Genomic DNA, 17048 nt, shown 5'->3' on the forward strand with positions numbered 1-17048 from the left:
CAATGCAATCTCAGCGGTGGATATTTGGCTGGACATATAGGTGGTTAAGCGGTTGTGATGTGTAGAAGATAACAATTTGACTGGACAAATGCTTATGGCCGAAAACACACGGTGACTAATATTATAGGTTACAGACAGACTCATAGTAATTGAAAGCAAGTGTTTCAATTCTTATGATGAAAATAAAAAATAAATTCTCTATTTAAACGTAAACAACAATTAAAAACAACCCAAACAGTCACCAAAAATGACACCCAAAACCTATAGTTAACCCAACCCATACCTGACTTATGTTTAATCTTCAGACGCAGAAAAATAAATCCATTGGCAGTGTATCGATTAGGGTTCCGCAATATGATTTACAGCCCCAGCAGGATCAATACCACCCTCGGGCTGTTGCACTTGCATAACACCCGGTTCAGAAGTTAGACCTACAACAGGCACATCTGCTTCTCTTTGATCAAACTTAGACTCACGCCTTCTTTCACGCCTTACAGGTGTCCGGCTTCGACTTCGGCTGCGTGACCAACTCCGGCTTCGACTCCAGCTACGGCTGCGGCTTCTACTCCGGCTATAGCTTCTCCCCCTGCCACGATCACCATCTCTTCTGTTATCAAACCGCCTTCTACCACGCCCATGACCCCCACCACCATCACGGGAATCCCTCAATCTGTCATTCCTATCCCAACCACCATCCGGTCCACCAAATCCAACACCTCTAGGACCACCACGACCTCCAAAGCCGCCATCCCTCCCGCCACCACGACCTCCAAAGCCACCATCCCTCCCACCACCACGGCCTCCAAAGCTGCCATCTCTCCCTCCACCACGACCACCAAATCCTCCACGACCTCCAAACCCTTCGTCCCTCTGACCACCTCTACCTCCAAAGCCACCACCACGGCCACCAAAACCACCTTCCCTCATGTCACCACGGCCGCCAAAACCCCCATCTCGCATGTCACTGCCACCACGACCGCCAAAACCCCCATCCCGCATGTCACTGCCACCACGACCGCCAAAACCCCCACCCCGCATGTCACTGCCACCACGGCCACCAAAACCTCCATCCCTCGAGTCAAAACCACGGCCCCCACGGCCACCACCAGAATCCCAACGCCCGCCGCCACGGCCACCTCCAGAATCCCAACGCCCGCCGCCACCACCAGAATCAAACCTGCTCACTCCGGCCCGCTCCTTCCCAAAACCAGGCCCACCACGTGTTGCAATCTCACGCACCGCAGGTGGCACAATCTGATTGGCTCCCTCAAGAAGTTTGATAAGGTCAGCAGCGTGTTTCCAATCTTGTTCAGAAAAGAAAGTGTAAGCCACCCCTTTTGCCCCTGCCCTTCCGGTTCGCCCTATTCGATGGACATAGTCCTCCACACCGTTTGGGAAATCATAATTAATCACCACCCTAGAAACACAATAAAAAATTAGAAAATCTGCTAACAGAACACAAATATTTTAATTTATGCAACTTTTTACCTTACGTCCTTGATGTCAAGGCCACGTGCAGCAACATCAGTAGCAACTAATATTGGGGACTTTCCAGAACGGAACTGATTGAGAACCCAGTCTCTCTCACTCTGAGATTTGTCTCCATGAATGGCAGCAGCCCCAAAATTACGACCAATACTACGTGTGAGTTGATCACATAACTTTTTTGTTGAACAAAAAATAATGATCTTCGATCCCCTTTCTTCAGATCTCAGAATCTGCTCCACACGCTTCTGCTTCTGAAAGTCAGGGACCACTTCTACATACTACAACACATACAATAATATGCCATTATTATGGCTGTGTGCTTACTTTGTAAGGAAGCCAAGAGAAACATATGCAGCAGTCTATTAGCACTTACCTGTGTAATAGATTTGTTTGCAGCAAGCTCGTCCGCATTGCCAATGTTGACCTGAACAGGATTGACCAAAAGATCACTAGCAATTTTCCTGACTTCTTTGGGCCAGGTGGCAGTATACATAAGGGTTTGCCTTCGAGGGGGTATTTCATTGACGATCTTCCTTATTTGAGGTTCAAATCCCATATCAAGCATCCTATCAGCCTCATCAAGCACAAGTAGAGACACTTGACGAAAGTCAACCTTCTTCATTTCAAGAATATCATTAAGCCGACCTGGAGTTGCTACAACAATATCTGCTCCTCGTTCTAATTCCTTCAGTTGTGGGCCCTTAGGTGCCCCACCATACAGACACTGAACAACATTCACACACACACACACATTAACAACACTAGACGCCAAAAAAAATATACATATACGATAACTAGAGACTCACTGTGCAAGAAATTCTGATGGATCTGCCAAACTTGATGGCTTCATCTTGTATTTGAGTAGCAAGTTCTCTTGTGGGAGATAAAACCACCACTGTGGGCCCGAGTTGGGGTTTGTTGTGACAGCGTCTAAGCAGCATGAAAGCGGGAATCAAATAGCCTAATGTTTTACCAGAACCTGTCTTTGCAATTGCCACTATGTCCCTGTTTTGTAGAGCAATAGGCCATGTTTGTGCTTGAATAGGTGTCGGTGAAGCAAAACCAGCAGCGTATATCTGAAACAAAATCATATTAATTAAACCTCTAGCCTAACATACATGTTTCAATGAAATGTTGAGCATTATGCAGGGAAGTTAAAATGTCCAGGAATTTATAGAACGTCTAAATTAGTAAAGAAAATGTTAGATATAGAGTTGCTTACTGAAGCAACTCGAGGCAAGAAAAGGGTGCAATTATGACAAAAGAGGCAGGGCCAACATCAGAAATTGTAGCCAAACTCAGAATAAATGTGTGAACCATGGCAGCGTACGACATGTGCTCCGTTTCTGGAACAGATATCGCACCTGCGTTAAGTCAAACATATTAATCCTAGAGTCAAAATTACAAAAAATAAAAAAAAACACCAAACATAGAATAATTCTAATATCTTTTTAACGAAATTATAGTAGCACACAAGAATGACTTACCTCTCTCAATAATTCCGGAGGGAATCCAGTGGACTCAAATGACATGAATGGAGCTGGAACATTATCGCCCTATGGAATCAAAGTGAGAAAGTAACTACTATTAAGATTCCCTGATATCTCTTACAATAACCTGGTATCATGAAACATTATCACCTAAATATTAAAGTCGAGTCAGTAAACAAACCGTTGCTGTCACGTCATGTTTTTGACGATACATATCAACAGATGATAGATTCATAGCATCTGGAGAGGCCATGACTGCTGGATTTCCCATCATCATAGTGTTGTTCATAAATGGAGGGCCACCAGTAGCTTGTGCATAAATGTTATGTGAGGTGGGTCCACCAGGAAAAGAAGGTGGAACATTGTGATGCATAAGACCTCCAGCTTTCATCTCCTGAAACACCACATTAGTACAGTTTAAACAATAAAAACAAGATTAGGCTAAAAAGTAAAATACTTTACCGGTTGATTTCTTGCCGTTGGGATCGCTGCAAGCTTAGGTTGATATGGGGCCATAGCAGGCACACCATTGTTATTATTGTAATAGTGATCATTCCCGCCTCGTCCAGGTGGATTATCCTCAAATTTTACCCCTACAGATGGAACATTTGGCTGCTGACCCATTTGATTCTGGAACTTTGGTCCATGTTGCTGATAGTCAACACCACTCTGCTGCAATGGACCATATGGTGATGGTTGTTGCATGTTAAACTGGGAACCACCAAATTGTGTAGGTGGTGTTTGAATGGGATTAACATCTGAAGGTTGATTGTGAACAGCTGGATCCTGTTGCTGAGGATACTGCTGTAAATGCTGAGGTGGTTGCATCATATTAGGTGGCCTCTGTTGGTACCCCATGTAGTGCATCGGTTGATTATGTGTAAACTGGTAGCCCTGTGATTGTTCTATTTTAACACCTGGGTATTGTTGCTGAGATGGCATTTGTTGACCAGGAATACCATTCGGCTGTTCTGTCATAGTACCCAGTGCAGACACTAGTGTAGGTGCAGAAAGCACAGGAGGTGGGCCTGATGGTACGGGCGCCGCAGTAGCAGGTTTGTCATACTGAGTGACATTAGTTTCAGGATTCCAATAGTACATGGCACCTGTGCTCCCATCAATCAAACCCTTCCAGGGTTCAGGCAAAGTTGGGTCAGGCGGGGCATAACGAACAGCCGAAGAATCAGAGGCCCCCTCAGCAGCCATGATTTACAGGAGTTCAAATCTGATGATGAAAAATGAATATATTATTACTACTCTTTTGAAAATGTAAAAAGCATCATGAGCAACACATTAAACAAGCAATACACTTATAACTCAAGTAATATACTTCCATGTATCACTTCTGGTTCAAGTAAATAACAGATAAAAATATCAAAAGTAACGTATCTTACAAAATGTAAGCTATTCAAACTTGACAACATAGATTTTCTATATGTCGGTATGTCCATCTCTCACTATGATTGATATTTTATAACCGTTTTCGGACCAAGATCTTAAAAGCCAACGAGCATATAACAAGACCAAGATCTTAAAAATCCAAACAAAAGACATTTACAAACATATAGATCAGTGGTAATATCAGTTGTTGTAAATTAATAGGTAAATCCACTAGACATACGAAAATGCAGTTATAAAAGTTGCATGTGAAACACCTATTTCACCTTGCATCAACTTCAAATTGTCATTTAATATTCAAGATTTTGAAAAAAAAATACCTAGTTGAGCTCAAGACACGGTTTTGGTCAAAGTTAGGTCAACATTAGGGCATCTGAATGCTAAAAATCTAAAAAGTGAAAACATGTAAAAGCATATCACTAAACTTTACTGAAGAATTACATTTACACAAACACATGAGATAATAATCTCAGCTTCCACAATTCCACTTTTATATCTACCAAATTTTTAACACCTCCTTATACAATATCCATTTAAATCTTTACAATAATAATAATAATAATCAGATTCAAGATGTACAAAGCGTACATGATTCTATAATAAAGCGACTATAGAAAGTACGGAATCATTGATAACATGATAACATAGATGGAGAAAGTAATGAAATTGATGTATAAAACGAAAGCATTGCTGGATTATAACTGGATACCTGCGTTAGAATCGATCTCCTGATTGAAATCTCTTTACTGCGGGACTGGTAGTTCAATTAGGGTTTGGTGTTGGCAACCAACCAATTTGGGCGTTTAGGGTTTGAAGGGGGTGACTGGCGATATAATAATAATAATAATAATAAAACAACCGGAACTAACTAATACTCACAACTTCTTATAATAATTGATTAATTTCTGGTACCAAATAAAATATGTAAATAAAAAGAAAAAACAAATAACTTAGCTTCCATCCTCCACCTCACTCGCATTAATTCTTGTCCATTGAGGTCGTTATACGTCACTCGTACGCTTGATTTGATAAGGGGTGATATACTATACGCTGACTAGATTATAGACTTACAGTATGTGGTGTGAATTTGTGGCTGATATATTGAGGTTAAGCGCATTTTCTTGTGTGTGATTTACATGTATTTTTATTAAACGATAACTAGTGAGTTGTCAAAGACATATTTAAATGTAAAATGCATCAGACGGAAGGTAGATCAAGGTTAAGTCTTGGGGTGGATTATCACACACACACACATGTCTTTTTTAAAGTGTTGGTTATTAACTTATTGTCACAAAGTATCAATTTGAGTAAGTCGTAAGCTGTATAGGGAATTAAATTGCAGTTGCTTGAAAATGGTTGTGATCAATGTGAAAGGATTTACGCTTGGACAATATGAAAAGTTGAATAACACGTTTATGTGTTTAGTATTTGAAAAGTCTAGGACTGTATTATGTGGTTAAACTATTACTGAGTCTATACATTTTGGGTGTTATAAAAAATGTAGGCTCATAGTAACATTTATTTATTAAGCATTTCTCCTATCTTATTTTAAAGAGTTTTTACACGAGGTACGTTACATCTAGATGGTTATATAGTTTCTCGCAAAGTGCCTTGTATTCTTGTAAGAATGCTCTTATACAAATGTGGGCGTGCTTAAAGACATAGCAAGCCGCGTGAAAAAGAAATATATTTGTTGGTGTTTATAACTTTGTTTATATTCAATGAATAAATTTATTAATCTTAAGTCATATTGTGTACTATTTTGTATAATTGCTTAATGAGTGCAAAAGGATCTATTTTAGCGATCAACATTTGAAGAGTGTTGATCCATCACCTCTTCTGTCATGACCATCTACAAGTTCGTTTGACAAGTGGTTGTTTGGTAGCAATAATGATGCCTAAAGCTTTAAAGGGAGGGGGGAATTGGATGAATTATTAAAATAAAATAAAAGAGAGAAAATTAGAATTTAATATTAGAAGCGACATGAAACCAGAGTTAGAAAGATTTTGTTAAAGAAGATTGAAGAAGATTCTTGTTTAATAATTGTTGTGAATAGTTCTTGTTTTGGATTAGTGGAATAACATAAGTCCAATATTTTTTATTACATCACATGGTTACTTTACGTATAGTACCCTGAGAGAGTATATGACTTTTAAGAGTTCTTTATCTCTAAAAACAACATAAGCTCAGGATTGAATCCAGAAGTTCTTATAAGAATCAAAGAACACCTAGAAGATCGCGAAAACTTGAAAATTTTAATTTTATTTTTATTCGTTGTAATTGTTATTTCTATAACTTTTTTATTAATAAATTACGATTAACTTTAATTTTTCTCATAGATGTTTAGAATTGTAAGTCAATAAGTTGTTTTATGATCTTATTGTGATACATGTATATAATACTCTAATAATTTCTCCAATTCACAATAACTATCTACATGTTCCTAATGATGGGTTGAAGTTGTTGCGGGCAGGACCTCAAACTGAAGCTGATGATGTTGAATTATTATCAAGTTGAAGCTACTCTTGTGTTTAATTTTGTTGCTATTTTAATTCTCAAATTTTGAATGCTACTATTTTTTTCAATTTCTATTTTGGGGCTCATGTTAAACTCTTAAATGGTGTTGTAATGTTGGTGAACTTTAAAATGTTGTTATATTGTGTAGTAGATTGTCTTTGAATTTAGTAATGGATGTAATAAATAAACTTGAGTAAATGACTCCTATTAGGAGTTTTGAAAGATGTTGATGAAATAAATGGTTGTTCTGATATATTTAGGCACTATTTAACAATTTGGCTAATTGATCCAAATTGTAATTGGTTTGAACACCTTTTAAGTTCAAATTGGCTCAAATTCGAATTGATTCGACTTTAAATCAACCCAAATTCTATTTGGTTTTGTACAAATTGAATTCTAATGAATTCTGATTGAAGTTCAGGTTTTTAAAACTTGTTTGAATAACCTAAAACTTGATTCAATGGGCATTTCTACATCGAACAATGACAATTCAACTAAGCATTTCATGACGAGGAATGAACATGATATATCTTAAGAGGATAACCCATGAACGTGAAAGCTTGGTTACAAAAGTTTTTATAAACCCAAATGGTTTATATAACATAAGTTTTATAAATCTTTTATCGAATAAAATGAGATTTAAGGGGAAAAAGAAAAGAAAAGCAAAGATAAGAATTCCGTAATAACTGAAAGTTTGTAACGAATTAAAAATAAGGAACTTGACGGAAGTCAACCTTCTTAATTTCAAGAATATCATTAAGTCGACCTGGAGTTGCTACAACAATATATGCCCCTCGCTCTAATTCCATTAGGTGTGGGCCCTTAGGAGCCCCACCATACAAACACTAAACCACATTCACCCGCACGCGTTAGCTAACCGATATGCAAAAAGAAAAAAAAGATAAAATATAACTAAAGACTCATTGTGCAAGAAATTCTGATGGATCTGCTAAACTTGATGGCTTCATCTTGTATTTGAGTAGCAAGTTCCCTTGTGGGAGATAAAACAAACATTGTGGGCCCAAGTTGGGGATTGTTCTTACAATGTCTAAGAAGCATGAAAATAGGAATAAGGTAGCCTAATGTTTTCCAAAACCTATCTTTGCAACTATGTCCTTGTTTTGTAGAGCGATAGGTTAAGTTTGTGCCTAAATTGGTGTAGGGAAAGCAAAACCAGCAACATAGATCTGAAAAGAAATCATCTTAATTAACCCTCTAAATGAACACATATGTATTTAATGTATTTTTGAGCATTTTGCAGAAAAGTTTAAAATAAGCCCTAGAGGCTAGAATTCAAAGCATCTCTGAATTGAAAAAGAATGTTTAGTAAAAAAAGACCTACAGATATAGAGTTGCTTACCGAAGCAACTCGAGGAAAGAAAAGGGTGCATTTAAGATGTTACACCCTCAATTTTCGACTAACCGGATCTAGCCATGTGTCATAACGAACAACAAATTTATAATGGAAAATATTTAAATATTATTGCTCATCATAAATGAGGTAAATACATTTACAATAAAGTTTTTACATTTGCGGAAACGTATAATTTATTAAAACACTTAAAAACCCAGAGTGCGTGTCAAGACGCCCAAACATAACATTTCATTAAAGACTCACAACGTAATTCAATGCTTAGTGGATCCATGTATCCTAGACTCATTTCAACTTCGCACATGCACCTTAAACACCTGAGAAAGAAATGCTAAACGGTTTAACGCAGCAGTTGGTGAGTTCATGTAACATTTCAGGTTTTCATTTTTATATTCTTGTAATTTTACCCGACCTGTTTAAGGGTTCGGGTCACTCATTTAATAAACCGACACATTTGTTGAGTATTTTTATTGTTTTAGTTTTTATTATTTAATAGTTTAAATATTCAAACTTACAAGAATTTGCAATTTTCACCCAAACTCGAACTTTAACCCATTCTCGTTTCCATCTACAAACTCCAGGGGCCTGTTATGTAAATTATGTTATTACAAAATAATATATTATAATTAATAAATAATAATAATAATAATAACTCTAACCCACCCCAAAACCCGACCTGCCGCCCCCAAACCGTTCAAATACTTCAAATTCCCGCTCGTTATGATCAATTAAGTTAGGCAATTGGCATATTCCACCGAATAAACGCGTAACCGACATCCAATTATAGTAAAAACGTGTTAATTAGTCCGTAATTTGATCAATTAACCATGTTAAGCCCCAAACAAACCCCAACTCGTGATCTATATAATCCTTGCATTATGAATCAATTGAACTTGCAGAAACCTCCTCCTCCTTGTCGCTTTACAATCACATCCCGTCACTTAAATTAACCTACCTTTGGCCGCAACTCTTTTGAGAAATTTCACCATCTTACTAAACGTTATAATTCAATTAAAAGGTACGGCTAGAATCGCGATTTATCATAGATCAATAGCCCTAAACTTGTTTGATCAAACATGGACCAGATTATCCAATTGGATAATCTAGGGTTCATGTTCCTTTAAACCTCGTTTATATTTTTCGAATCTGCAATATTTAACAACTGGCCATGTTGGCTCAGTTGGCTGGTCCACTGAATAACATAGGCTGGGTCGCGAGTTCGAACCCGGCCCGGCCGGTTTTGGGTTTTTGTTTTCCTTTTTCTTTTGTTATCTTTATTTAAGGGTTTGTTCTTTTAATATCAAATACCCCCTACACAATCAAACATTTAAATATTATAAACCGACACATTGAGCCATTTTCCCGTCATCTTAAAACCGGTTTTGTTAACTTTTATTATTACTATTAATATTTATTATTATTATTATTACAATTATTATTATTATTATCACTATTACTACTTATTAATTATTATCATTATTATCACAATTATTATTGTTATTATTAATATTATTAATAATAATAAGGATAACAACAATAACATTAATAAATACCTTTATAATTAACGAAAATGTACCTAATAATATTTTTATCGAATCTCAAAACCCGTCATAAATATTAGTATTTCGCTATGATTATATTTAATTCTTGTTATTAACATCTAGGAATATTTGTCGATGAACCTCGAGGAGCTTGACAATTTTTCCATCCTAGCCTTTTTCTTTTATTATCTCGTTATCCTACTCTATAAGGTAAGTAAATGCACATCCCCCGTTTTACCGCTTTTCTATTTTGGGGGCGTTATGCGTTCAAAATCAACTTATTGTTTTCACTACAATTCCGTTATATGCATAATTGTAATTGCTCGATTAGTTGTTATGTACGAATATGACTATGTGTTTATTTTATGTTGGTTGGTATCTCATCCTTATCCTCATTAGTATGATCATACGTCGTCGAAGTAAACCGTTATCTATAATAAGGAAAAGATGTTGAGAATCACTGTTTTCATATGCGGTTACACGTAACCACCACTTTTAGGGTATGAAATACTAAAAAACAACCATGGAACATGTAATGAGGAAAAGATGTTGAGAATCCAAACAATTGCAATTACAAACATACAAAACACGGGTCTGAAACTTGGCATATAGACATGAAATCATAACTTAAACAATATGACACACTTGCTGAAAGCAAAATCATGTTATGTCTTCATGTAAAGTTAGTGATTTCATCATAATGGTAACCAGATTCAAACACACTTCCTACGGTAAACAATATCTTAATACATCAACAACATGATTAAATTATTAAAGCGATGGACACATTAACGAAGGGAAAGTAATTGAATTGAATTGATGTGTAAAACTAAAGGCTTATTGGTTGGGTTACCTGTGCTAGAATCGATCTAGTGAGTGGAGCAAGCGGTTGACAATTTAGGGTTGGGTGTTGGCCGCGTGCGTGTTAGGGTTTGATGGAAGTGACAAATAATATTACGAACAAGAAAATTAAAGAATTAGGATTATTATTGATATTGATTCCCTTGAGGGAGGACATGTTTATTTTTTTTCTTACACAACTCAACAACAACAACAATAATAATAATAATAATAATAATAATAATAATAAGAGGCGACTTGTTGCGAGGCTATAAAGCGGGCACCAAACATGACGTGGCCGGGTTTTAACCATGGCTATATCATGCCAGCTCAATTAAAAGCCGGAGTTATGGCATGTTTGTTATCATCGGGTCGGCTTCTTTAAATGGTCATATGACCATTTATAAATTAAAACAAAAAAATTACTTTTAAAATTGTTTTTTTACCTGGCACAATGCGCCGGGGCAGCTGGCAAATCACCAACATTGAAATCCAGGCGTCGGTAAAACATGAGCGTTACTACAGTGGGTCGACGCGAATTTGGTCAGTATCTGCTACATTCGTTACGGTATACATACCATTGGTAAAAGTTGAGCGTTAAAACCAAAAAAATTAATTCGTCAATTTAACGTATAAAAATAAAATATTTAAAACAATGTTTACTTAGTCGGCAAACCCGAAGGTTTCCAGGTGTTGTCGGTCCTGGGTATTGAGGCAATAACTCGACACGAATTTGGCATGTTTTAATTACATGCATTAAGGTACCGGAGCTAAAAAACGGAAAAAAAAATATAAAAATTGAGGTGGCCAGTGTGTAACATCCCAAAATTTCAATAAATAATATTTTATAATTCTTATATCGGAAAAGTTTACTTGAGTTAGTAAATTAAATAATAATAAAGAGAGAAAGATAAGTAAGCTAATTAGTGGGATTAAGAATGGACTAAAAAGGAAAGATGAGTCTTATGTCCATAGGCTTAAGGGAGTATAAATACCCGTTAAACCCTAAATCTTTCCATTTTTTTATCCATCTTATTCTCTCTCTACACCCAAAACACACACTTAAGCCTAAGAACACCTCCTTAGCCGCCGGCCACCATCTGAATCCTCAACCAAGCATCGCAACTTAGGTTCTTCAATCATACAAGCAAGATAACAAGTCCAAGATCATATATCAAGCAAAACCGTAACCGAGAAACATCAAAATGTATGTTCTCTATGATTAAAGGTTACATTTTTATAAACGTTTTGCCATGAAACTTGACCCTAGAGTAGATCGGGTCTAGATGTTTCATAAAAATACAAACTTGATGACTAAAATGGACTTAGCAAGCTTAAGGTTATGAGCGGTTCATCAAGTAAACCCTAGATCTAGCCTAGAACGTTTTAAATCTATAAAGGTCCAAGCTTTATGCCTAAAACGAATTAAATTTGGATAATGGAGTAGTGGCGGGGGTAAAACGGTTAGTATGAATAGAAAGGGTAGTTAAAATTCGGGTTATAAAGCTTAAAACAGTTACCTGAGCTAGGTAAATGTGATAAATATAGAAAGATGAGCTGAGAACATCAGACCTGGGAGTTCTCGGCCAAATTTGGGAATCCTTGGTCAACCCATAAGGTTCTCGGTCAACATGCAGTCACCAAGAGTTCTCGGTCAGAGTTCTCGGCGGCCATGTGTTCTCGGTCAAGGTTCTCGGCCGAAAACATGAGTTCTCGGTTAATTATGGATCTCGGCCGAAAACATGTTAATGGAAAATGTGTTAAGATAGTTAATGAAAATAAATTTTTCCAAGCTGACCTGCCAGCTTAACCTCAACCAGGGGCTCTGCCCCTTGGACCCCGCTAGGGGCTGCCGCCCCTAGAACCCCGCTGCTAGGGGCGCTGCCCCCGGACCCCCGTTCGTTGTGGGTTTTACAAAGATAGAAATACGATATGAGTAGTAATAGTTAATTGATACATGTAAAAATTATACAGTTAGTCGTGCATAACTCAGGAAGGGAATAACTATTAACGGTGAACGCAACAGAATCCAGGTGAGTTTCTAGCCCCATTCCTTATATGTTTTCGGGGATGTGTGCATACTCGATGTGATTAGTTAATACACTTACCTTAAGGGTAAGTGTATGCCTACTATGATATATGTGTTGATAGAAAAGAATGCTTGACGGTACATGAACGATCTTCGGATATTGCATGTACTTTCAGGAATTAGTTAGACGATATGATTGTTTATATATATGTTATATATATGAAGTATGTACGTTATAGAATATGATGATGAAAGAAAGTATGTAAAATATATAAATGAAAGGAATTGACGGATATGAAGGAGTTGACGGTAAAGGGTGGCAGACCCTAATAATATCTGTGAGGAAGGGTGGCAGACCCTGATAATATCTGTGAGGATGGGTGGCAGACCCTAATAATATCTGTGAAGATGGGTGGCAGACTCTAATAATATATGTGAAGAATGGTGACAGACCCTAATAATTTATGTGAGGATAGGGCGAAAGGCTCTTTAAAACATAGAAGTAAGTATATAAAGAAAGATAAACTATGAAGTATGAAAGAAAGAAAGTATAAGAATAAGAACGAGAATATATACTTACGTATGTATGAAAGAAAGTAAAGAAGGACAAGTATGTAATATAAGAACGTATTGTATGTTGATTGTATTAACTACAACTCACTCAGCGTAGCTGACTTTTAGTATGCACTCAGGTGAGTAGGATGAGACAGCTCGCTTGAGGGGAACGCGTGGCACTAAATAAGAGGCTGGCATCAGAAGACTCAAGACGTGTTATGTTTTAATTACTTAGTTTTTTAAAGACAAGTTGTTGGTTTAAGACAAGTTATGGATTTATGTAATCTTTTATGAAAGTTTTTATATTCCGCGTATGTTTTTATTAACTCTAATTCTTAGAACGATGTGAATGAGTAAATCCAACGTCCAAATGTGAGGCACCGGTAACGGGGCCTTACACAGTGGCCAATTTGGGGGGAGGTGTCGGTTGGTAAACTTGCGCTTTGGTAAAACCCGAGCGTTGTCGATCATACGCATTGAGATGACGAGTTTGCATGAATTTGATCGGTTTATTATGCTACCGGAACTAAAACAAAAAAATGACGTTTGGTCGGTTTTCTTTACATTCGCCATGGTAATCGAACTAAAAACAACAAAAAAAATCACAGACTAATATGGTGCCGCCAAGTGGCCCAATAGGGCACTTGCGGCACCAAAGTTCATAATTATATATAGTAGTATTTGATCGGTTTGTTATGCTACCGGAACTAAAACAAAAAAATGACGTTTGGTCGGTTTTCTTCACGTTCGTCATGGTAATCGAACTAAAAACAACAAAAAAAATCACAGACTAATATAGTGCCGCCAACCCAATAAGCACTTGCGACACCAAAGTTCATAATTATATATAGTAGTAATAGTAATATTATATATATACACGCACTCCCTTTTTACAAAACACTCTCTACCAGCAAAATATATTTATACCAAAATATGAACTCCAACTCCCACTTTTCGATCCACTACTTTTATTAACCCCATTAGACACTACATGTGATTTAGATTCAGAGTATGAGTAGATATTTGTTGCGGTTCGAGAGGCGGCCAATTGTTAGTTGACAAATGCGAAAGCTCACAAACACATACAAGATGACCTCCACTTCAACGAGATCATCAGAGTGCCCATGACTGTTTGATTGAAGATTTTTTTTTCGAAGACCCATGTTTTGATTTGGGAAAACTTTGTCGCTAGTTATTCTTACAAGTTGTTGATGTTATAATTTGGGAAAACTTCGTTGCTAGTTATTCTTACGAGTTGTTGGTGATTTAAAAGGTGAATTTAGATATTTCCAACATAAGGACGACGCGAGACATAAATTAGGAGTTTACGCTTTACAAAAATGCACGATGGCAATTAGTCAACTAGTATATGGGACTTCGAGCAACGCCATGGACGAGCATTTAAAGATGTTGGAAAAAAGTGGCTCGAGAAAGTCTTCACATTTTTGCAAATTTATTATTATTATCGTGTTTTTATTGTTGTTATTATTATTGTTACTTTGCATTGGGTTCAAGGTTAGACGCAAAGGCTACAGATGATTTGTATCTTGTAAAATTTTGGTTATGGTTGTCAATGACTTGTTTTTTAAGGTGGTATTTAACATGTTTAGTGTTCATGGTTTGATTATCCTCTATGGGAGGAATATCAACTAAGGGATTAGGTTCCTTGAATTTTTTGGTTTTAATGTTCCTTATAGTTTCTTCTTCGAATACATCATTATCTACCAAATTTGGTGATTTTATAGGTGGAGTTTCATCAAAAGTAATATTGAGGGATTCCTCATTCCTCTATAACCATTGTGGATTTGTTTAGGATCTTATAGGCTTTGCTATTCATGGAATAACCGAGAAAGATACCTTCATAAGCTTTTGAATCAAACTTGATTAAGTAATCCTTTGTGTTTAAAATTTTACGTCGAAACACTCTAAGATATCGGCCAAGGTTGGCTTTCTTCCCTTGAAGATTTCGTAAGGAGTGTTGTTAACAATTAGCCTTACTAAAACCTTATATAGGGTTTAGGTTGTGGTTGCTATGGCTTCACACGAACATTATTGGGGTACGAGTTGTTCAACAAGCATTGTTCGACTCATTTATCGAAGAGTTTGATTATTCCTTTCAACCACTCCGTCGGATTGAGGAGTAGGAACAGAAAACTTTTGTGATATACCACATTTATCACAAAAAAAATTCTCCAAGTTATAGTTCATTGTCAAATTACTTACTATGAACCTTGTTGGTTTTGAATCTTTTTGCAAATGATCCTAACATTTTCATAAGTATCATTTTCATGTTTTATAAAATATGTCCAATTCTTGAAAAGTCGTCCAATTACCATAACCAAAATATGTAGATTCCATTCATATTTGAGTTGGTGATGGACCAAACAAATCCATATGAATTAGTTCCAAAATTCTTTAGTCGAAATCATGTTCTTTAAGCTTTATGAAGCAAATAGAGTTGTTTTTCAATTTTGCATGCATCACAAAAATCACAATCAAATTTCAACTTAGACATATTTCTAACAAGAACATGATTATTTAATCTTTTGAAGAAATATCAAGTTAGCATGCCCTAATATGCTATGTCGCAACGTAGAATTTCCAAGGATGGATGCAAGGCGTATATTATTTTTTTTACCATTTTACCTACTTGACATGTGTACAAATCATTTCTTCTATGTCCATTAACAAGAATTTCATCATATTTATATATTATGCATTTTCTCTTGTTAAATGAACATTTAAATAATTACCACAAATTGGCCAACACTTAGCAAATGAAAGCATAACACGTCAACATGCTCAACATTAGTAAAAATTATATTGTCAAGGTAGATGTTACCTTTACTAATTACCTTTCCTTTGGTGTCGCCACCAAATGTAACATAACCACCGTTGTAGGTTTCCTAATATTTAAACATCTCCTTATTTTCGATCATGTGTCTTGTGCAACCAATATCAAGAATTCACTCTTAATCTATGAGGTTGATCTTTAATTATACTTATAAGTTGTCATACAACTCAAAAGTTTGTAACCCTATGTTTCATGGGTTGAGATTGTTTAACATTAAATGAACCCCTTTGTCCATTTTGAAAAATCATCATTTTGTTATATTTGAAAATTATTATAGTTGCAAAACTTCTATTCCCTTGAGGATAGTTAAGTTCATAAAAATAATCATGTTTATCATTTTGTTCTATTTGAAAATTATTATAGTCGTAAAACTTATATTCCCTTGAGGATAGTTAAGTTCATAAAATCAATCATGTTTATCTACTATTGACTAATCCTATCTTTCAATCCAAATGAATGACAAAAGCACCGAGTAAGTGTCGGTTTTTGATTTTTTTGGTTCGGTTAAAGTTTTAAGTCGGATTAGATTTTGAACAAGGACATATGCGGTTTGGAATGAGTTCGGTTATTGTGTTTCGAGACTGTTTGGAATGGCATTTTTTGGATATGTTTTTGTATATAGACTTAAATAAATCATCAAAACCCGAAAGTTAGTAAAGAAAACAAAAGTTAAGAAATAGTTAATTAAGAAATATATATATAGTTAATAGAAATATGAATAAAATAGACATTTTATAAGTCATTATTAAAATAATAATGTTAAATTGGTCAAAGAATGAATGAAAATTCAATATTATAAAATCATTAATGAGGTTTGATTACAAATGTAAATTCATACAAATAGATATAGGGACATAAATACCCCTGACTTAATATTAAAAAATAAATGTAGTTACTAAAACATATGAAAATGGTAAGGTTTGGAAACATCAAGGGTTCAGATGTTTTAAAAAGTTTTTTTTT

General features: G+C 36.0%; 1 protein-coding gene across 4 annotated transcripts; it reads right to left on the reverse strand.

The window, feature by feature from the left end:
• Positions 1-119: 119 nt before the first annotated feature.
• Positions 120-5195, reverse strand: LOC143565366 (DEAD-box ATP-dependent RNA helicase 14-like). Of its 4 annotated transcripts, none has more exons than XM_077052356.1 (9): positions 5086-5195; positions 3441-4203; positions 3160-3372; positions 2976-3044; positions 2295-2564; positions 1862-2212; positions 1489-1766; positions 885-1417; positions 121-800 (listed from the first exon to the last, which is right to left on the reverse strand). In XM_077052356.1, the coding sequence occupies exons 2-9, from the start codon at positions 4182-4184 to the stop codon at positions 340-342; spliced, it is 2919 nt and encodes a 972-aa protein (XP_076908471.1). In that variant the 5' UTR covers positions 4185-4203; positions 5086-5195; the 3' UTR covers positions 121-339. The 4 variants fall into 4 exon arrangements, with proteins under 4 accessions (XP_076908468.1, XP_076908471.1, XP_076908470.1 ...); XM_077052355.1 differs by having other exon boundaries at positions 121-767; positions 852-1417; XM_077052354.1 differs by having other exon boundaries at positions 852-1417.
• Between the last annotated feature and the right edge of the window lie 11853 nt (positions 5196-17048).

The sequence above is a fragment of the Bidens hawaiensis genome, unplaced genomic scaffold, assembly GCF_021521415.1.
Source record: "Bidens hawaiensis isolate Kalapana, Puna unplaced genomic scaffold, B.hawaiensis_p1.1 tig00022324_1, whole genome shotgun sequence".
Lineage (NCBI taxonomy): Eukaryota > Viridiplantae > Streptophyta > Magnoliopsida > Asterales > Asteraceae > Bidens > Bidens hawaiensis.

Coding starts and splice junctions, on each gene's coding strand:
- LOC143565366 (XM_077052353.1), bottom strand. CDS start 4,184: ATGGCTGCTGAGGGGGCCTCTGATTCTTCGGCTGTTCGTTATGCCCCG. Junction 3,373..3,440: donor CAACGGCAAGAAATCAACCG/GTAAAGTATTTT, acceptor GTGGTGTTTCAG/GAGATGAAAGCTGGAGGTCT. Junction 3,045..3,159: donor AACATGACGTGACAGCAACG/GTTTGTTTACTG, acceptor TTGATTCCATAG/GGCGATAATGTTCCAGCTCC.